Here is a 20354-nt window from a genome sequence, read left to right as displayed (position 1 = left end):
ATTAGAATAGAAAGATAGTTTAAACAACATAATTAAAATAATAATATTAGTAGTAGTACAGTAGATTTAATAATAATTTAATAAAAATAATTATAAAAATGAAGTATTTCCATTCACTGCCATTGATAATAGTGGTAGTAATTGGTATATTTATAACAACATCGATATTTTTAAGTACCAACAATGTAGTTGATGCATGTGGCATGACAACCCACAATGAAGTTGCAAGACGTGCTTTTAATTTCTCTGATTTCAAAGGTATGTTGAAAATTAAAATTTTAATTCCCAAATTTTAAGGTTAAAAATAATAATAATAAATAGTTATAAATATTTGTTGTAATAATAATAATACTAATAATAATAATAATAATAAATATGATTATTATTTATGTGACAACACAAAGATGCAAGAATGATTGATAAAATAACCTTGGATTTTGGGAATTGAAATTTTAGTTTTTTTTTTTAAATTTTTATTTGATTACTGTTGATATTAATATAATACACCAACCTATTGCCAAATTTCAAATCAATGGAATATTGTATATCCCCAATAATAAAAAAAATAATTTTTGTTGGGTGTGTGTTGTTTATGTGGTAATTTCTAAATTCTCTTTGAAAATCAAGAGTATCCACAGTTCCAACAGATGATTTTGAACAATTTGGCATCGTTTCAAGCAGGTGCTGCATTTCCTGATTGGGGATACAGTTGTGGTGGATTCGCCGCTGAATCCGAAGCTGCTCATTGGGTAAGCTTTTTTCTTTTTTAATTTTAATATTAATATTTGAAATCTAATTTTATTTATTGATTAGCCACCATTTTTAAGAAATGCAAGTGAATATTTACTGGCAACTTATACTCAACCATGGAATGCAAAAGCACAATCATTGGCAGTATTTTTATTGGGTGTGATGTCGCATCAAGTTGCTGACATCTCATGGCATTCGATTGCAGGTGACCAAAATGGTCTGATTGCCTCTATGGCTGGCCAGGATTTCAACGGAACCTATAGTGTTGCCCATGAAAATGCTGATACCGGAGGTGAATTTGTATTAGCTTATAATTATAATTTAGATTGGTTAGAAGATGGTATGTTCAAAAATATTTTTACTTTAAATTTATTCAAAAGTTACTAAATAATTATTTTTTCTTTTTTTTTTTTTTTTTTTAATATAGAATGGTATGTTCCAGTTGAAGATGTAAAGAATATTTATCATCAAATGAATTATACTACTGTTACAGAATTGGCATTGGTAAAATGTAATTCAATTCTGTTTGCTGGTGCTATGGCTGTGAAGACTGGAGGTCGTTTCTTGTATCCAGAGATCGCCGAGAAATCACCGTTCCTCATTGATCACTACCAAGATTACTTTAATGGTGGTCTCGATGATATGGCTGTTTGGACTAGCTACTGTTGGCCAGTTCTAATGGGTTGGCTTGAGGGCGAGAAGATTGGAAACTTTTGTGCCATCCAGCCGGATCCATCATTCAGTCACGGTCACCGTCGTAACGGATTCGAAAAGATCGCAGAGCACTTCTCGGACGATGCAATCAACATTCTCATCGATAGAATGGACATATTCAAGGATCACCACAACAACTACTTGATCTCGATGAATCCAATCGATCCAATTGAATTGGGTTTCAAAGTACCACCTAAGCCACACAACAAGATGAACGATATTCCAACGAATTACTCTACCATTTTCAGTGAGAACGCCTACTCTTATTTCGGTCGTAGTTTGATCTCGCACGATTTGAACAACGACGGTTTCGATGACCTTATTGTATCGGCGCCGGGTGACGGTGTTCCAGGTGCAATGCAAACCGGATGTGTGTACTACATCATGATGGGTGAGAACAATAGCTCACGTTTTGTAAACTCGGCACAATTTGAAATCAACCAAATCGCCAATGGAAAGGTCTGTGGCAATGAAATACATGCTCGTTTCGGTTGGTCCACTGTCTTGTTGGATTTCAACATGGACGGAGTCATTGATTTGGTTGTTGGTGCACCATCGTCTGCCAATGCCGACTTGAATTACTTTGGTAAAGTTTTTATCTACTTGGGACAGATGAATGGACAGCAATGGTCAATCGACCAATCCTCGCCGATCACCATCAACGGAACCTACTTCCAGGATCAGGCAGGTCTTATGCTTTTCACAGGTGACGCTAACAACGATGGTCATCAAGATTTGATTATCGGTATGCCAACTGCCGGTCCAAACCAACAAGGAAAACTAGCGATATTCTATTCGTCAGAGAAGCGCAGTTCACAACACCCACTCGACTTGGAGAGAGATGCCAACTTCCAAGCATTTGGTACCACCGCTTTCGAATGGTTTGGATATCACGCCGCCATTAGTTCTGGACTTCTCTTGGTCGGTAGTCCAACTTTCCACGAAGATGGCGATCTCATGAACATAGGTAAGATCACTGGTTTCCAGCTTTCCAAACCAAAGCAACCAAAGTTCACATTGATCGGTCATTACCAGTTCGATAAACTTGGATATACCTTCCAAGTTGTCAATGGAAGCTTCATGGGAATGAATGAGAATCTACTGGTCGTTGGTCTACCAACTCGTGGTTACGAATTGAGAGAGCAGGTCGGTGAAGTAATGTTGATTGCTTTTGAATCGCTCGTTGGCTATGTCGACTTGGCAGATTGCGAAGTGTTGTTACAGGTCACCGGTGACACTAGCTACTCGAGATTCGGTGAGTCACTGGCCATGGATCTCTTCGAAGGAAGTGTACCAACACTCTATATTGGTTCGCCACTCTGGACCGATTCAATATCGACAGGATCCGGTGCAGTCTACCAATACACAATCAACCCACCTGCTAAAGATAAGTCGAATAACAACAAATCAGTTACCACTGTCGATGGAGGTAGCTATGTAAATAATAAGGAAAAAGATAGTAGATTCGGTTTCAGAATGGTTTTGGCTGATGTAAACAATGATGGAAAGAAAGATATTATCATTGGTGCCGACAGAGATTCATCAAAGAGTCTACAATCAGGATCGATCAATATTTTCTTTTCAAACTAAATAATAATAAAATATTCTTTATATTAATATATAAATTTTAAAATAGTTTTTTTTTTTTTTTTGATAATTCTTTTTTTTTTTTAAAAGAAAAGTTAAGAAAGGTTGTTTATGATCAATCACTCGTTTGGTATCTGTGTGATTGTTTATCAAATTGATATATTGTCTTTTAATTATTTAGAAATATTCTATTTATTTTAAATATAAATAGTACTTTAAAAATGGAGAATTATCATCAAATCAAATTAACAATTATAGATATATTATAGATAAATACATTTAAATACAAACAAATATAAAAAAATACAAATAAATATATAATTATTCTAACTCTTAATATATACTCAAAAAAAATAATTACTATATATTTATAAAGCTTTTAAATATGAACAACTTTAATTTTATTTTTGTTTTTATTTGTTTATTATTCATTACCAACAACAATGTTAATGGACAATGTTCAAACAATGCATTGGCACAATACTTTAATGGCTCAGTTATTGGTGTCAAAGTTATCAATTTTGAACAATCAGGATCAGTTTCATACATGATTGGAAATTCATTGTATTCAGCACAAATCTCATCTGATCTATTCAATATCAATTCATTCAATTCAATTTCATCCAGCAATGTCGATTGTTCGAGAAGCAATAAGAGACAACCATTCGATGTCAATAAAGTATCATTACCATTCTCTGATGCAAGATCACTCTTGATCTCAAGAAATGGAGCAGTCAGCATGAACATCAAAGGAATCAAATTGGAATTCCAACTTTCATATTGTTCATCATCAATGGCAATTGAAGTGCAAAATATTTCATTTCCATACACATTTTATTTTTCATTCAATCAGAATTCACAATTTGGATGTTCATGCAATGACACAAATGTTGTCACTGAAACACCAAAACCAAACAACAATAATATCACAATTTCAAGCAATATTATCAATCAATGGACAACCGACAATATCAATTATTATCAATTCGATGGAATCATTGAAAACAAGAGCAACAAAGTTATTAAATCATTGATTCTTAGTTCATCAGTCCAACTTCGTGATGATTCTTCGATTTGGGATCTTGTCAGAATCAACAACAACAATCAACAACCATCTACTTTTACCTTACCATCATATGTCAATCAAATTGCAATTGACTCCAAGTATAAATTTGGATTCATCACCAAATCCGATAGAAATCCAACTTTCAATATTGTTTCTGTTACTTATCAATAATCATTATAGTTTATAATTCATAATTTCTTAATCGCCTCTTTTTTTCTCAAAAAATGGAGAGCATATTTTAATAAATAAACATTATTATATTTTTAACTGCTCATTGTACTCTATTTAATCTGTAAACTTAAATTGTTATTAAACTTTATTCAACAATTAACTAATAATTTTTAAACAAATAGTTTGCAATCCTAAAAAAATTTTAAGTTATTTTATTGATATGAGTATCAAATAGTTTAATGATATCCACTGATTTATCTACTGTCAAATTGCTATACTCGATGAGTTGTTCTTTTGTTATATTCATGGTTTCAAATATCCAATCTAGAGTTGTTGTACGATTTGAATTTATGAGATGTAATATTACTGATCGATCCAAAATATGGTGATGGTACTCTGGTTTGTGTTTGAATAAAAATCTTATCATTTTCAATTCGCAGTATTTAATTGCAAAGATGAATGATTCGTCAGAGCAACCTTCAGTGCGATTCTGATGCAAATACTCTACGATTGGCAACGTACCATCTTCAGTGTATATAGCATTATCCATAGCCATTGTAGTGCATTGGCCAATTGAATTTTCGTGTAGATAACGGACCATTTCCAAACTCTCAGCATAATCCAATGCATTGCAAGTTGCCACCTCAGTTCTGTTTTCGGTCAACCATTTCACGATATGTAGTCTATCTGCTTTGACTGCATTCTCGAGTGCAAGGTCGGTACACCTGCCAATTTTATTTTCATGCAGGTACTTAATGATTTCCAACGAATCGTAGTTGGAAGCTATATCGATCAATGCAGACTTACATTGATCCGTTGAGTTTTCATGAAGGAATCTGAGCATTTCAAAGTCATTAATATTGACCGCTATACCAAATAGATGGCTAGTAATCCTTACTTGTCTATTCTGAACCAACCACTGAACTGTGTCGACATGACCATACTCCACTGCTTTCTCTATAACATCGATAAACTCAAAGTATGAGGGTAAGGTTGTGCACAACCAAGCCAATATCTCAGTGTGACCTCCAATAGCAGCATATGTAATTGCATTCCTTGAGCATCGTTCACTTCTATTGGCGTAAAGCCACTTAATCATTGGAAGACAGCCTAACTTTACAGCATTATCCATACATCTATCTGTACAGCCTCCAGTTGTATTCTTATGCAGCCATTCCAACATCTCTTGGTTGGAATGTGATGCAGCATGATCCATGGCCATAGTTGAACACTCTTTAATACCCTTGTCAAACATATACTTCACCATTTCAAATTGATTGTTTGCAGCAGCCAAATCCACCCAAATACTAGTATCTCTAGCCAAATGATTGTACTTATTCAACAGATAATCCAAAGTTTGTAAATGACCATTAGATATTGCCTTTATAAACAAACCACTGTCACCGTGAGATGGTAACAACTGCTTGTCAGTGGCCAACCATTCCAAGATTTCGATCCTTCCATCTGCTGCTGCCAAGTCAAACAAACTTGTAGGATCCAAAAGAGTGTTAGAGGAGTCGTTACATGTCGATTCATATTTGGCAAATATGAATTTAAGCATTTCGAAATTACCCGACACAATGGCTGGACCCATAGCTTTGTGATAGGCCCACTCGTACTGAGGAAATGTCTCTAAGAGATAGTGTATTATATCGAATCTTCCACATTTCGCAGAGCTATACAGCAGATTGTTTAGATTGAAGAGGTATTGGTTATTTGCAGGACTATACTCCATGGTTCTCTTGTGAATCTTTAGATGATCGACCAAGTAAACTAGCATCTCCAAACACGAATACTTGATTGCATTGAAGAGAACATACTTCTCATGGTCACGATTTGGTATCTTTGTCTTTTCAGCCAAATACACTTTAAGAAAGTCAAGGTAGTTGTAGGCGGCCATAACCCAAGGACTCTTTAACAATTCATTCCATTTTACATGATTCAAATGACCTCCAACATGTTGACACAGATGCGAATCAACATATCTAAATATTAACTTTTTTATAACTATGTTATTAAACACTAATGAAAATAAATCTTTGTTCATCATTTAAAATAAATAAGTAAACAATTAAAGATTTTTTTTTTAAAAGTTGTAATTTTATTTTTTTAAAATCACGAGTTTCAGTCAGTTGGTTATTACTATTTTAAAATGGCTTAATAGAATTTTCTTTATTGTATCTCAAATTATTAAACAAATGAATGATTTATATTGAATAAACTATGCTCCATTAATAGATGTCTTTTAGGTCAAGTTATAAAAGTTCATTTTAGTCGATTTTAAATTATTTGTTTTTTTTTTTGGTAGCATGTACATAATAGATAGAGGCTAATGCTAAATGAATAATGGATACCTCTTGCTTAAGTCTCGATCCTCTTGTTTAAACATTGTTTTAGAGTTTCTCTGTCTGACAAACAGATCAATGATTAAATCACCGGTGACCACACTAAAGTATTCTATTGTCTCTCCATATCTACTGACACATTGATTTTGGTTGATGACACTTCAATCTCCTTTAAACATAAACCTCAAATCTCGCAACTTTAGAGTGTCTAGAGCTAGCTCATTAATATAATTTTATAATTTTATCTTGATTTAATTAAATAATGTACAATAGGAGTTGTTATTTATTTGATTTGAATGGTTGAGATCGATCAATCATCCTCTACTTGATAATCATTCTGAACTACACCAATATTTGGAAACTTTTCATTTAATATATGTTGTAATGTTCTAATATTATATTGAATGAATACAAATGTTTGATTAATAGTTAATATTTATACTTGTTTAAAGCATAGAGTGATTGGTTGTGATGACGATGATGATATATACTTTGTTTTCTTTGTGATATAATCTAAATCTTTCTTCATTTCTTTCAACATCTTTGTATGCTTTTCGAAATCATTTACAAGTTGACCATACTTTTGTGCACTGTAGTCATTAAAGTGATGTAATGCATTATTGGTTTCATACTGTTTAGTTAAACTAAAAATGTTGATAATATATATATTTTTGTTTATAGATAGATAGAGTTAGTTAACCATTTGAACATAAATAACGTTAAATCTACAATCTTTGTTATTGATCTTCTCATTTTAGTAATAACTTACATTTCAGTTTGTGTATTAAGTATATTATATATATCATTCTGATTTGTAATATTTGTTATTTCATTTGTTATTACAGTTGATGCTGTTAGAGGTGGTTGTTGTTGCTGTTGCTGTTGTTGTTGTTGTTGCTGTTGTTCATCACCAACATTACTCTGATTAACTATTTCACTCATATTATTATTAATTGTGATAAAATGAATAATTAAAAAAAAAAAAAAAAAAAAAGAATTTTAAAGATTTTTTTGGAGAATGCTTTAATTAATCAATAAAGATGATCATATATAATTATACTTTGATGTTATAGAACAAAAATAAAAGTTAATGCACTCATTTATCAAATAACAGTTATTTTGCTTATTAAAATTTGAAAATGTTTATGATTATTCAAATCTACTTTCTGGATTTATCATTTTTAGATTTAAATAATGTGCTTCGTTATTAATCACCTTGTCTTTTATTGATCTTAAATCAAAGTATTTTTTTATTAAAAAATAAAGAAATTGAATAAATGAATTATAAAAAAAATCATTTATTCGTTCATAATAAATAAAATACACATAATTAAATTATAATAAATAATTGTATGAAATTTCATTATTATGTTTAATAAATCGGTTTGAAAAATATAATTATGTGTGTTTTTTTAAACTTTTCTTTTTAATTTTCTTTTTTTTTCTTTTGCATGCATTTTTTTAATATAAAAATTTTTTTTACTAAAAGTTAGTTAATTGTTTATATTTTATATAATAATGAATATAGGTATTGATTTAGATGATGATAATAATAGCAATAAAAACTATATAGCTGTAAATAGTAGTAGTAGTAGTAGTAGTAGTAATAGTAATAATAATAGTAATAATATAAAACTTAATATAAAGAATGCAGAAGATACATTACTTGTTGTAGATGTATCACCTAAGGATACGATCGATCATCTTAAATCGTTGATACTCGAGAGGAAAGCAAAGAAAGCGCACAAAATTAGATTGATCTACAATGGAAAGATGTTAATCGATAGTAATAGCATTGAGGAATCAAAACTTACAAACGGTTGTTTTATTATATGTTCGATAACGGCACCTCTTAACTTGTCACCGACCATCGCAGAACTACCACACGACGCAATACTCAATGCAACACCTCCAACACCATCAATATCAACATCACAACCAACCTCTTTAAATGTAAATAATAATATTTTATACGATCCAACAACCAATTCTTTTAGAACAAACGATGATATTATATTAGAAATGGTATATATTTTGTAATTAAATTTTGAAATATAATAATCATTAGTAATTACTAATATATGATTCTGTTGATTTATTAGGAAAACTTTAGAATGAATCAAGACACTGTAGAAGAATTGGAATTCATGTCACTTCAAACCAATATTGTCAGAGATTCATTAGAATTGATATTTGGAATGGCATTTGGATTCTTTTTTGGACCGATCTCATTGTTTTGGCTATCGAAGGATTATTTAGCTCGGAGTATAAAGTTTGGAATTATCATAGGTGTATCATTAAATGTTTTAATTGGTTTATCTTCTGTTACTTCACAGTGATCTCACCAATCATATTAATAAATCAAATGTTATTTAATAATCTTCTGAGACAAACTACAATAGATTAAATTCATAATGATTTATTTAAATATTTAAATTCACAATAGCGGCAACAGAAATAAATCATTTGATTATATTAATTAATTTTGCAATAGAAACTCGATGATCTTTCTTTTGCAACTTAAATATTAAGTCAGTCTATTACCATTAACTTTATAATACTATAAATATATTTTTTTTTTTTTATTTGTTTTTTTTTTAAGTTATTTTACAAGTAGATATATTTGATATATATAATATAGTTTGTTGGATAATAATGTTGTTTTGTTGTTGTTGTTGTTGTTGTTGTTGTTGTTGTTGTTGATTTTATGTTATATGAGTTTTATATGTTTGGTTTGAAGTGATTTGATTGTTTATATGAGTTATATGAGTTATATGTGAGGTAATAATACTACTACTTCATTTACATTATATATATGTTGTAAATTCTACTAGAATATCAAAAAGGAATGAAAGGAAAGAAAAAAAAAGAGAGGAATAGATTATTTAAATCATTGTTATAGATAATTACTATAATCTATGATCATTATTGTTTTTTTGTTTTGTTACTATATCAATTCTATTCTCTATCTTTTCAATATCTTTTGTTGTTATATTATATTATTGTTATTACTACTTTAAAGATATGTTTATATTCATTACTGTTTACTATAATAGTATTGATTCTAATATAATTTAGATATTGTTAGTCTTACTACACCTTTATAATATAAAGTAAATAAGTATTAATATACTTACAAATCCATTGTCAAGTGAATCTGGTACTTGGTTTAAATACATATTGTTATTAATTGTTTGAGAAGTAGTCGTTGAACCTGATGATAGATCCAATTGTTGTTGATGATGTGCTTGCTGTTGTTGTTGTTGTTGTTGCTGGTGAAGTACTTGTTGATGTTGTTGATGTTGATGATGTACTTGTTGTTGTTGTTGTTGAAGAGGATGTGGAAGTTGTGCTTGGTGCATTACCTGTTGTTGTTGCTGTTGTTGCTGCTGCTGTTGTTGCTGTTGATATTGTTGTGTAGTAGTTGATGTGGTTGTCGTTGAATTGTTGCTGCTGAGTGTTGGCGACGATGGTGGTGACATCGATACAGAGTCGGCCTGTTGTTTCTTTGGCGACTTCTTTGCAGAGAGCGTTTCTCGCTTCTCGTTCTCGCGATACTTGGCCAAGTAAACCTTGAGCGGTTCGATGTAGTTCTCAAAGCCGAGTACATTCATGGCGGCGATGATGTCCTCACCGTTGATGGTCTTTCGCTTCTCCTGCTGACACTTCTCGCTTGCTTCGGAGGTGATGAACGAGATAAACTCAGAGACACAGTCTTGCACGGTGTCCTTGGCATCGCGCGCCACCTTTGCATTGTTTGGAAGTGCTTTCTTCATAATTCTAATGATATTGGCAATCGGCAGATATTTATCTTGTTCTCTAGAATCATTCTCTACTTGTCCTCCACCATCTTCTGTTGATTCCTCTAGATTACTCATTATTATTATAATATAACAATTGTTTGTGTATGTGTGTGTTGTTTGTTGTTTGGTTGTTTGGTTGTTTGGTTGTGTGTGTGTGTGTGTGTTGATGGTATTTTGAGATATATTAGACTTCAAAGTCAAAGTATGATGTTGGTTATAGTTGTATTACTGAATTTGGGTTGTGTCTTTTTGAAATTAAACGCTAATTAAAACCAAGTTCTAAAAATATCTAATTGTTGTTTTTTTAAAAATTTTTGTTTTTCCAAATCCAAAATGAAAAGTAAGACTTTTACTAAAACTTTGTTTTGCAATTTCTAGAAATCAACGACTATTGTATCTACTCATATTATAATTTTCATGAAAATTTTGTATTTTAAAAAAGGTTAGAAATGATGTTGATAAATCGCTGAAAAATGACAAAAGTCATATGAATTTTAATAAAAAAAATGATTACTTGAACAGACAAACATTAAAATTTTTTTCAAAAATGAATTAATGATGGTTGGTTTGAAGTTCTTTGGAAAAAATTGCATTGTTATTGTTTTGGAAATTTGTTATCGTTTTATTTTGTTTTTTTTTTTTTTTTCGCATTCAACTACTTGATACTAATCATTATTCTTATTGAACTATTAGATTATATATCGATGAATGTACCTTATAAGGTTGTGTTTAAGAAGTGTAAAAGTGTTGAAAAGTTAAAGCGTTGAACTTGGTGGTGTTCAAACAACTCTATATGTATACTATCTGACTATCTATATCTATTGTATTTTTTATACTATTTTTTTCGTTATGTTTTTTGTTTTATACAAATCTATTTAACAACTACAACAAAAACGACAACTGTATTATAATACATACTAAGTCACCTTTGACAAATAAGTAAGTTACTTGATATTTACATATAAAAATGAAACCAATGACAAACTAAGAACTTTTAAATAATAAAAATCAAATTGAATAGGAAATTAAAAAAAACAAAAAAAAGAAAAGAACAATAGAAAGATTAAATTAAAAACAATTATGTTATTTAATATCTACTTTTTTTTATCTGGATAATTTGATATAGGTAGGACAAATGTAGAATTAATTTTGTTATGGTTGTTGGTTTATTGCTATTGTATTAATAGTGGTTGCTTCTGAAATGTTAGTGGTTTCATGTTGTTGTTGTTGTTGTTGTTGTTGTTGTTGTTGTTTTTGGTTGTTGCTTCTACATACTAGTATTGTATTTTGTTACTACATAAGAATCCTTCTTTTTCCCTTTACCTTATTACAACACAACCACTACCACCTCTACCACTACCCCACCTACTCTGACAAACTATCAAAGTAATAATAATATAATTACATACACACTTTTTCATTTCATTTTGTTTTGTTTTTTTTTTTGATGGATTGGTTCACCAACACAACCACCATATATATTGATTAATATTATTTCCTCTTTTGGTATTTTTCATATTTACACTATATGGTTAGCACTACAATACATTTAATAATAACTATAACACACAAACTCACAACTCAAATTGTTTTGTTTTTTTTTTAATTATAGCAGTAATATGATTAATGATATATATTGTGTTTAATGTGGAATCTATTCGATTGATAGTGGTAGTAATAAATAAAAATGTAATAACACATTCAAATAGTTTACGGATTGAATTATTAGAGGATTTGATTGGACATTGTTTTGATTTTAATTCAGAAATGCGGATATCCGTATAATATTTCCAAAGAGAAACGTTTAATGAATAGAAGATGCGGATTTATCATTTCAAGTTAGATAGTAGATTGAAATTTGGTGTGTGTGTGTGTTTTATTTTTTCTTTGATCGGTAGGTAGCTATATAATTATATGACTGTTGGTGGACGATTATTTTCAATCATTAACACAAACACACTTTAAATTTAAATGATAATTATAATTAGAAAGTTATCATTGTATTCGATATTTATACAGACATATAGATGACCATTGGTAATTTGATGGTTGAATTGGAATTGATGATTGATTGGCAAAAATGAATTCTTATAATTAATCAGTAATTTTGAAATTGGTGAATGATAGAAGAGTTAACGCAATCTCCAACTCTTTGATACATAAACAACATAGATGACATCAGATTTTAAAAATCCTTTTACCCGTAGATTGTTGATTGTTACTGAATGAATAGTTTGAAATTTATTATCTATACTTGGTTTGAAAAATTGCAAGATGATTATTTATCGATTTTTGGTTGGAGTTTTCATTTTTGAAACACAATATTATTGCCTCTTTGTACATTTTAATGTGATTGATTGAATAGGAAATTAAACCAATTCGTAATCGTACTTAAATATATGATTAATTACCTTTATTCCAGTATCTTTGGCACTGACAACCAATCTTTTACTAATATTGAACTTAAGAATTTATTTGCTTGAGTTTATTTTAATGTATGAAAAAAAAACAAAACCAAGCTATGGTATTACAATATTCGAAATATATATTTATGTATTATTATAGAAATTTGTTATTAATAAATTAATTCTATGTTATTGGTTGGAAGTCAATTAAATTTGTTTTGATAGGTAATAAACCAAAAAATTTGATTTTCCAAATGGTTGTTGGTTTCATCAATGAACCAACAAAAAAACTAAAAAAAAAAAAACAAAAAAAAAAAAAAAGGAAAAAAAAGGAAAAAAAAGGAAAAAACATATTAGGAGGTAAATAAAAAAAAACCATAAAACCACCAATACCAGCGACAAAAATTGATTGGTCATAGCTTGATTTTTTATAAAATAGAAATAAAAATGAAAATATTTAAAGATTTGATTTAATTATTTTAAATTTTATATAAAAAATAAATAGTTTATTTTTTTATTATAGTTATTTTTAATTAAAATAATTAAATCTTTTTAATTCTTTATCGAAATTTTCAATATCTAAAATGGAGTTGATACCGCTGATGTGTTGATTTTGTTGGTTGTTGATAATTTTTTGGTTGACTGAGAAATCCACCGATACATGAGAAGGTGTTAGTTTGGAGATCTCTGATTTAAAGTTGGTATTGTTTCCATTGATTTTAAGTGTGATCGACTTGACTTTTGGATCTGGTTTAAAGTGGTTGGTTTGTGAGACAAACGTTGATAGATCTTTGAATTGGTTGAAACTGATATCGATTTGTTCAATACTGTTGTTGAGTGATAATATTCTAGAGAGAGGTTTACCAGTGTCGATCTGTGGATTGTTGGCAATTGAGATATATTTCAATGTTTTGTTGACTTCCAAAAGCTTAACAAGTTGAGTGATGTTGGCATTATCCTGGAGAGTTGAATCGATAAGAGATAGTGATGTGATAGACTTGTTGGCTTCCATAGCTTTAAAGAAACTTTCATTCACCAATCCGGTCAGATTGGAAAGAGTCAAACTCTTGATGGTGTTGTTTGACTTGATTGCATTGGCAAATGATTCATTGAGAAGAGGACACAGCGGCATTCTTAATTTCGATGGAATGGAATTATCTTCGGTGTCATGGCAGAAACATGCACGCTTATGTGAGAAATTTGAACAGTAGTTACCTAGTGTGAGACTTTCGATACTTTTGTTTTTGGCAATGGAATCACAGAAGGATGCAACATGTTGTCGGATATTGGTGTAATGATAGGCTGGAGTTGTACTTGTCCATTGGCAGGTATTTTCGGTCTGGTGATATGGATCGGCAGGTGTATGGAGTTGGAAGAAATTATTAAATATTGGTTGACGATTATCAGTTAATTTACAATCTTGAATAATTTGGTGATATAGAATATTGCAATTGAGTGTTTTCAGATTGAATGAATTTAAACCAACTACAAGGTCTGCCAATTCCACAAAATCGGACTGAATCAGCAAGTGCTCCAATGATTCTACGGTGAATAGTTGCTGATATAAAGCATGTTTTCCAATTTCACTTGATTTGTCGGAAAATGAAAGTAGGAGATTTTTGGGATTGATTGATTGCAGATATCTAAAGTAAATGGTTTCATCTTCAAAACAAGTAAATTTCGATAATAGTGTAGTAGAGACTAGGTTTTCTGGTGGAACAATTTCTACTTCATTCGGTAAGTCTATTTGAAGATTCTCAAGGGTGGGTTGATGCAGATCTTGAACAATTGTTTGATGTACTTTGATATTATTCATTAAACGGACTATCTTTTGACCGAGCTGTTGGTAGCATCTCTTGAAAATAAGATTTACAAATGAAAGTTGATGACTGGCAAGCTTGGTATAGAGGTTGTGAATGGAAAAATTAAGTATTTCGATGGCCTTCTTTCTTCGTAGAGTTGGAATCATTTGTTTCAATTTGGTTGGAAGGTTGGAATTCAGAGTGATTTTGGCGATTTCATTGCAGGTCATCAGTCTCTGGCATGAACTATCGAGTAAAACTGTCAAAGTAATAATATTCTTTGATTGATATAGAGAGTATTTAGATTCTAAAGTTTGAAGTCTAAATGGAACACTCCACTGCCTTTTGTTATTTACGATTGGACCGGAAAAAGAGAGCAGATTGTCACCGACCAACTTGACTGAGAGATGTGTAATTTGTTTGGAGACATAATTGAACCATCTCCAACAAACCAATGACAAAGAGAGTAATTTTTTTCTAAAAGATAAAAATGGTAGGAGATCATCATTTCTCTTATCTAAACATGGAATTCCATCGATCGAAGCTGGCTCCTCATTGAAAACTGGGTCATCCAATAAATTTATTTTTTTACAATTGGAATCTGCTATTGGTTCAATATCAAGACTATTATATTGAATCAATAATTTTAGAATTATATTTTGAGTGAATGGATTTATATATTCCATTTTATAATTTATTTTATTTTTATTATTATTATTATTACTATTGTAAATATTATTTAATCAATAGATGTATAGAAAATTATTTAATCAAAAGAGTAAAATTGTACTCTGATATTTGTTTTATACAATGTTTTTTTTTTGAAGATATGGTTAAAAATCAATAAATATGATGTGTGTATAATTTAACTAAAAGGGAAATACCTTCTATTTTTGTAAAATTGAATAAATAATGAGGGTTATTTAAATGAAAACAATGATAGCGAATTTATTGATTTTAAATTGGACTTGTTGTTTAAGCTTGAAAAATGGCAATGTGTGTGTTGATGAATGTGTGGTAGTGGGTTTTTATTTACACATAAAATGAAACAACACTATGACGAAATAATCAACTGTGTGTAAAAAACAATTTGATGATGTCGATATAAACAAAAAAAAAATTAAATTCAATTTGTGAGAAATAAATTTACAATGTAATATGAAAGAATTTTTAATTAACGATTTAATGTAGATTTTCAATCTTGATTAGTTCAACACTTTAGATACGGAAAAATAATATATTAAATAAGAATGAATAAAAGCATATATAATAGATAGATAATATGAGAAAGTTAATTATGGAATTCGGATTTTTATAAAAAATGTAAAAAGTAAAATAAGTATTACAAATAAAAGATAATATTGTTTTGTATTTAAAGATAATGATTATTAAATTTGTATATATTTAAATATATTTGTGAATTATTAAATGATATTCTTTATTGACTACATATCTTGCAATATAAATAGTTTTATTTTCACTCAATATTCAATAATTTAAATTTTTACAATAAATTCCCTCTTGAATATATCCACTCCTTTCAAGTCACTCCTTTTTCTTTTAACACATACTCTAATTTGATTTCCTACAAAAATAGTAGTAGCAAGACCACTATACAAGCAAGAAATTAACCGTGGTGAAAATTGGGGAATTTTGTTTTGTTATTTTGTTTTTAGGTTCTGTTCAATTGAAAAGATCATTCCAATCTAGAGTGGTTGTCATTGAGAAACCACCTATTAAATATTGTGTATATTGTTAAAGAGAGATTTGAGAAATTGTGTTGTTTCTTTTTCACCACCACCACTTGATGATAGAACAAAAGAACAAAAAAATTAAAAAATTTCACTGGCTACTGAAATTTTCTAGCACTGTGATATGTTTGTGGTGTTGGTTGGTTAGTTGAATCTATTATTATAAGGTGATATCTTAGAAAGAAGTGGTCAATTCAATTTATTTATAACAAATTTCCTTTTTTCATTGACACTATTGACTAAATGGCATAGAGTTTGTTAATATTGAAGAGTCATCAATACCATGTAACCCATCAAGATTTTGTATTTAATATGGAAACATTAGTTTTTTCACAAACAACATGGATCATGTTTATAATAAAAACATTGACCAATCAATTTTATTTTTTATTTTTTGGTTTTTTGGTTTTGACATAATTATGATGATAAAATCCCAAAAAATTGGACTCCAAATACAAATGATGTTTTTTTCAAGTTCTCCAATGAATTTGAAAGATCTAAATATAGTTTACCATTTAGATTGATTCATGACTTAGGGATAAATTCTTTTGATATTTTCCATTTTTATGATATGTGAGGTTTTTTTTTTTGTTCCATAGACACAAACCAATGATAATCTTTCTTGAAAAGTTTATTATCAAGAAAAGTCTTGTTTTATTATGTTCCAAAATGAAACGATAATCGAAGATTCTAAAATATCAATGGTTGGTGATTCGTTTTAATCTAGATAGGACTTTGGAATCTTTGTCCGAAAATCAACCACTATGTCGATGGTTGTATTAGAACCCCTATTAAAACTCAATGATAAAAATATAATAACCGATTTTGAAATTTCACTAAAAAAAAAAAAAACTATGTAACATTTTTCTAAAATCTCAACTTCTTTTTTGGAGATAAAGATAAGATTTACTTTTTTAATAACCCGAAAAACTTTGTTAATAAATTAATAAAATCTGATATTTTTCTCATCTTTTTTAGTAATAATCTCCAATAATAATAATACACGTTATGTTTATTATTTATTCGAGAAAATCATATTTTGAACCATCTCTTCTTGCGCTCAGTACTTCATAACCTGTATCTGTTACCAAGATTGTATGTTCGAATTGAGCTGATCTCTTACCATCGGCAGTGACGGCAGTCCATTCATCTGGCCACAACTCATCTTCCCAAGTACCTTCATTGATCATAGGTTCAATTGTAAAGATATGTCCAGCTTTCATTGCACCAACTGCTTTATTTCCTATTAATTGATTGATTAATAAAAAAAAAAAATGTTAATTGTTAAATTAAATATAAAATAATGATGATAATTTCATGAACAAAATAATATTACATACTTGCATAATGAGGAATAGTTGGTGGACCATGGAATAATTTACCAACACCATGACCACAATAGTTTTTGACAACAGAGAATCCGTTGGCATGAGCGTGTTTCTGGATGATGTCACCAAGCTCACGATACATTACACCGGGTTTGATGATGGCCATGGCCTTTTCGAGACACTCCCAGGTGACACGAACCAATTTCTTTCCGCTTTCATTGACGTTTCCGACCAAGTAGGTTTCGTTCAAATCGCAATGGAAACCCTTCCAGTAGAGTGAAACATCGATATTGACAATGTCACCGTCTTCGAGTGGTCTCAAATCTGGAATACCGTGGCAAATGACTTCGTTGATCGATGTGCAACAAGCCTTTGGGAATCCGAGGTAGTTGAGTGGCGATGGATAACATCCACGCTCGGCACACGCATTGTGTACAATTATATCGATCTCCTCTGTGGTGACACCAACTTTTGCTGCTCTACCTGCAATATCGAGTACCTCTCTACCCTTGATTGACAACTCTCTCATAATCTCAATCTCCTCTTTAGTGTGAATTGGAATTGGCATCTTTCTCTTGTCTGCTGCTCTTTCACTATGTGGAAATCCTACAGTTACCAATAACAAAAAATGTCAGTCAAAAAAACTGCTAACTAAAAAAACTATATTTAATTTGATTAAAATATTAAGAGATTCTTACATACCATCGAGTGCATAGTCTGGTAGAGTTACTCCAGAGGGCGGTGCTCTTCTTGGTGTTACTTTGGATGGTCTCAGTTTACCTGTGAATTTAATTCTCTTGAATGCATCATTGGATGTTTGTCTTTCTTCCTTTGTCACTTTATGATTATAGGAATAAGTGAATGAATGAATGAATTGTCAATAAATATCAATTCGGTATTCCATGAGTATTCATGTTAACAATAATAAACTAAACATACAATGCTTGATCTTGTGAATTGGCCAATATGATTTGAAACACTCTTGAGAACAGAAATTTGCCACTGGTAGATTAAGTTTCTCACAGACTGGACAGTGAAGCGATGCCTTCTTTCCACAATTTGGTGTAAGACATACCTCTTCGATTGAAGTTGTTGCTGGTGTCTCTGCCTCTGTTGACATGATGTTTTTATTATTTAATTGTTACTTGCTACAAGCTATTATTATAAAACTAACAAAACTATAACAAAACTAAATGAATGAATGAAGGAAGGAATACGTTATTTATAATTTTGGAAAAAAAAAATTAAAAATTAAAAATAACAAAAAAATTAAATAAAATTAAATAAAATTTAAATAATATTGTGAATGTTTGATTGAAAGGCTAAAGAATAAAAGGGTAGTGCTATGTAATTAGGTGCTAGCTAGTTGGTTAGTTTGATTTGATTCGATTCGGTGGTTTGGTGATGCAGCTTCTTATTATTCTAATGTATTGATAATAAGTTTGAAAGTAAGAGTAATGGGCTGTTGTTGTTTGAGAGGTGTCAATAGCAAAACTAAAACTATACTATTGGTGATATAGGTGTGAATACTAAGAGATATGAAAAAACAAACAAACAAATAAATTACTCGTTGTCAAAATTTGAAACCTCGTTGTCAAAACTTTATTTTTCAACCCAAATTGCAAAAAAATAAAATAAAAAAAAATGTTGATTAAAAAAAAACAAAATTAAAAAAAAAAATAAGAATTAAATATCTTGTTAACTGTTGCTAGCATCAATAGTTAAAATAATAATAAAATAATGTAAAACAGCTAATGATTTCTTTATTGGGTTGTGGTTATGTCTGATTAAATCTACACAGAATTCATTAATTCTAATTGATTTGATTATCTAGAATGTTCTTTGTGAATGGCAAGTGTTTTTGAAAACAAAAACAAAAAAGTTGATCATCTAGATAATTTTCTCAATTTACAAATATCCATTCTTCCATAACACAATGTAACCTCAAAGAGTCCTAAATCCTCTTTATATAAATTAATATATATATTTTCTTATTAAAACTAATAAATATCGACTTATTTGTTCTAACTAAGAGATTATTTGCACAAAAATAAAAATCGATCATTCTTGCAAAATTTTGAATTTATTTGGCAAAGACATATTTTTGTAGGCACCTGTGAACTCTTAAATAGACTTAAAGGTCTTACAACTGAGTAATCTTCCTTTTGTGATAGCATCTGGAGATACGAATTTGATTAATAATTGTCAAAGATTAATAGTTTCAATCTTTGTTGTTATTTGCATATTATTGTACATCATGTATCAGATTTATCTAAACTTTGTTTTTTTTTTTTTGTTTTTTTTTGATATTATCTCTTACAAAATAAAAGGAAACAATGTATACAGTATGTCAGATCATTACTGCAAATACATTAAAATAAAAGAATATACTTAATAATATGGTTGTAGCTATATACCAAATCCAAAACAAAACCAACTTTCTTGTAAAGTTCCATAATGAAGAGCACCCTTCTGATGACCAAACCTTACCACCAAACTCAGAGACTCATTGACCAACCAATCTTGGTGTCTTTAAGTATTCATACTCAACACTAAGGCAATCTTGATTCTTTTAAATTCTCTATGCTAGCACTTGTAGTAACATATAGATTCCGTATAGTCCATCTGGTAA

The 20354-nt window shown here is 29.9% G+C and overlaps 9 protein-coding genes across 9 annotated transcripts; 3 read left to right on the top strand and 6 right to left on the bottom strand.

Annotated features, from left to right (window-relative positions):
• Positions 1-98: 98 nt before the first annotated feature.
• On the top strand, positions 99-3054 carry pldG (glycosylphosphatidylinositol phospholipase D; the record flags this gene model as incomplete). Its single annotated transcript, XM_020572557.1, has 4 exons — positions 99-258; positions 628-749; positions 814-1090; positions 1178-3054. 4 exons carry the CDS (start codon positions 99-101, stop codon positions 3052-3054), a joined length of 2436 nt encoding a protein of 811 aa, XP_020436674.1.
• A 382-nt stretch (positions 3055-3436) lies between these two features.
• ecmD (carbohydrate-binding domain-containing protein) lies at positions 3437-4288 on the top strand (the record flags this gene model as incomplete). The annotated part of the gene is made up of 1 exon (XM_020572556.1): positions 3437-4288. One exon carries the CDS (start codon positions 3437-3439, stop codon positions 4286-4288), a length of 852 nt encoding a protein of 283 aa, XP_020436673.1.
• Positions 4289-4490: 202 nt separating this feature from the next.
• On the bottom strand, positions 4491-7575 carry PPL_01548 (uncharacterized protein; the record flags this gene model as incomplete). The annotated part of the gene is made up of 4 exons (XM_020572555.1): positions 4491-6284; positions 6959-7022; positions 7125-7277; positions 7403-7575. 4 exons carry the CDS (start codon positions 7573-7575, stop codon positions 4491-4493), a joined length of 2184 nt encoding a protein of 727 aa, XP_020436672.1.
• A 576-nt stretch (positions 7576-8151) lies between these two features.
• PPL_01547 (uncharacterized protein) lies at positions 8152-8972 on the top strand (the record flags this gene model as incomplete). The annotated part of the gene is made up of 2 exons (XM_020572554.1): positions 8152-8658; positions 8736-8972. 2 exons carry the CDS (start codon positions 8152-8154, stop codon positions 8970-8972), a joined length of 744 nt encoding a protein of 247 aa, XP_020436671.1.
• Positions 8973-9108: 136 nt separating this feature from the next.
• On the bottom strand, positions 9109-10511 carry nfyB (nuclear transcription factor Y subunit beta; the record flags this gene model as incomplete). Its single annotated transcript, XM_020572553.1, has 2 exons — positions 9109-9152; positions 9767-10511. The coding sequence occupies 2 exons, from the start codon at positions 10509-10511 to the stop codon at positions 9109-9111; spliced, it is 789 nt and encodes a 262-aa protein (XP_020436670.1).
• Positions 10512-11588: 1077 nt separating this feature from the next.
• On the bottom strand, positions 11589-11857 carry PPL_01545 (uncharacterized protein; the record flags this gene model as incomplete). The annotated part of the gene is made up of 2 exons (XM_020572552.1): positions 11589-11710; positions 11842-11857. 2 exons carry the CDS (start codon positions 11855-11857, stop codon positions 11589-11591), a joined length of 138 nt encoding a protein of 45 aa, XP_020436669.1.
• Positions 11858-13370: 1513 nt separating this feature from the next.
• On the bottom strand, positions 13371-15329 carry PPL_01544 (uncharacterized protein; the record flags this gene model as incomplete). The annotated part of the gene is made up of 2 exons (XM_020572551.1): positions 13371-14399; positions 14643-15329. The coding sequence occupies 2 exons, from the start codon at positions 15327-15329 to the stop codon at positions 13371-13373; spliced, it is 1716 nt and encodes a 571-aa protein (XP_020436668.1).
• Positions 15330-17112: 1783 nt separating this feature from the next.
• Positions 17113-17363, bottom strand: PPL_01543 (uncharacterized protein; the record flags this gene model as incomplete). The annotated part of the gene is made up of 2 exons (XM_020572550.1): positions 17113-17230; positions 17305-17363. The coding sequence occupies 2 exons, from the start codon at positions 17361-17363 to the stop codon at positions 17113-17115; spliced, it is 177 nt and encodes a 58-aa protein (XP_020436667.1).
• Positions 17364-17413: 50 nt separating this feature from the next.
• On the bottom strand, positions 17414-18842 carry metap1 (methionine aminopeptidase 1; the record flags this gene model as incomplete). Its single annotated transcript, XM_020572549.1, has 4 exons — positions 17414-17637; positions 17735-18328; positions 18425-18559; positions 18662-18842. The coding sequence occupies 4 exons, from the start codon at positions 18840-18842 to the stop codon at positions 17414-17416; spliced, it is 1134 nt and encodes a 377-aa protein (XP_020436666.1).
• Positions 18843-20354: the final 1512 nt, after the last annotated feature.

Source organism: Heterostelium album, assembly GCF_000004825.1.
Source record: "Heterostelium album PN500 unplaced genomic scaffold PPL_scaffold2, whole genome shotgun sequence".
Lineage (NCBI taxonomy): Eukaryota > Evosea > Eumycetozoa > Acytosteliales > Acytosteliaceae > Heterostelium > Heterostelium album.
This window is presented reverse-complemented; position numbering and strand designations above follow the sequence as displayed.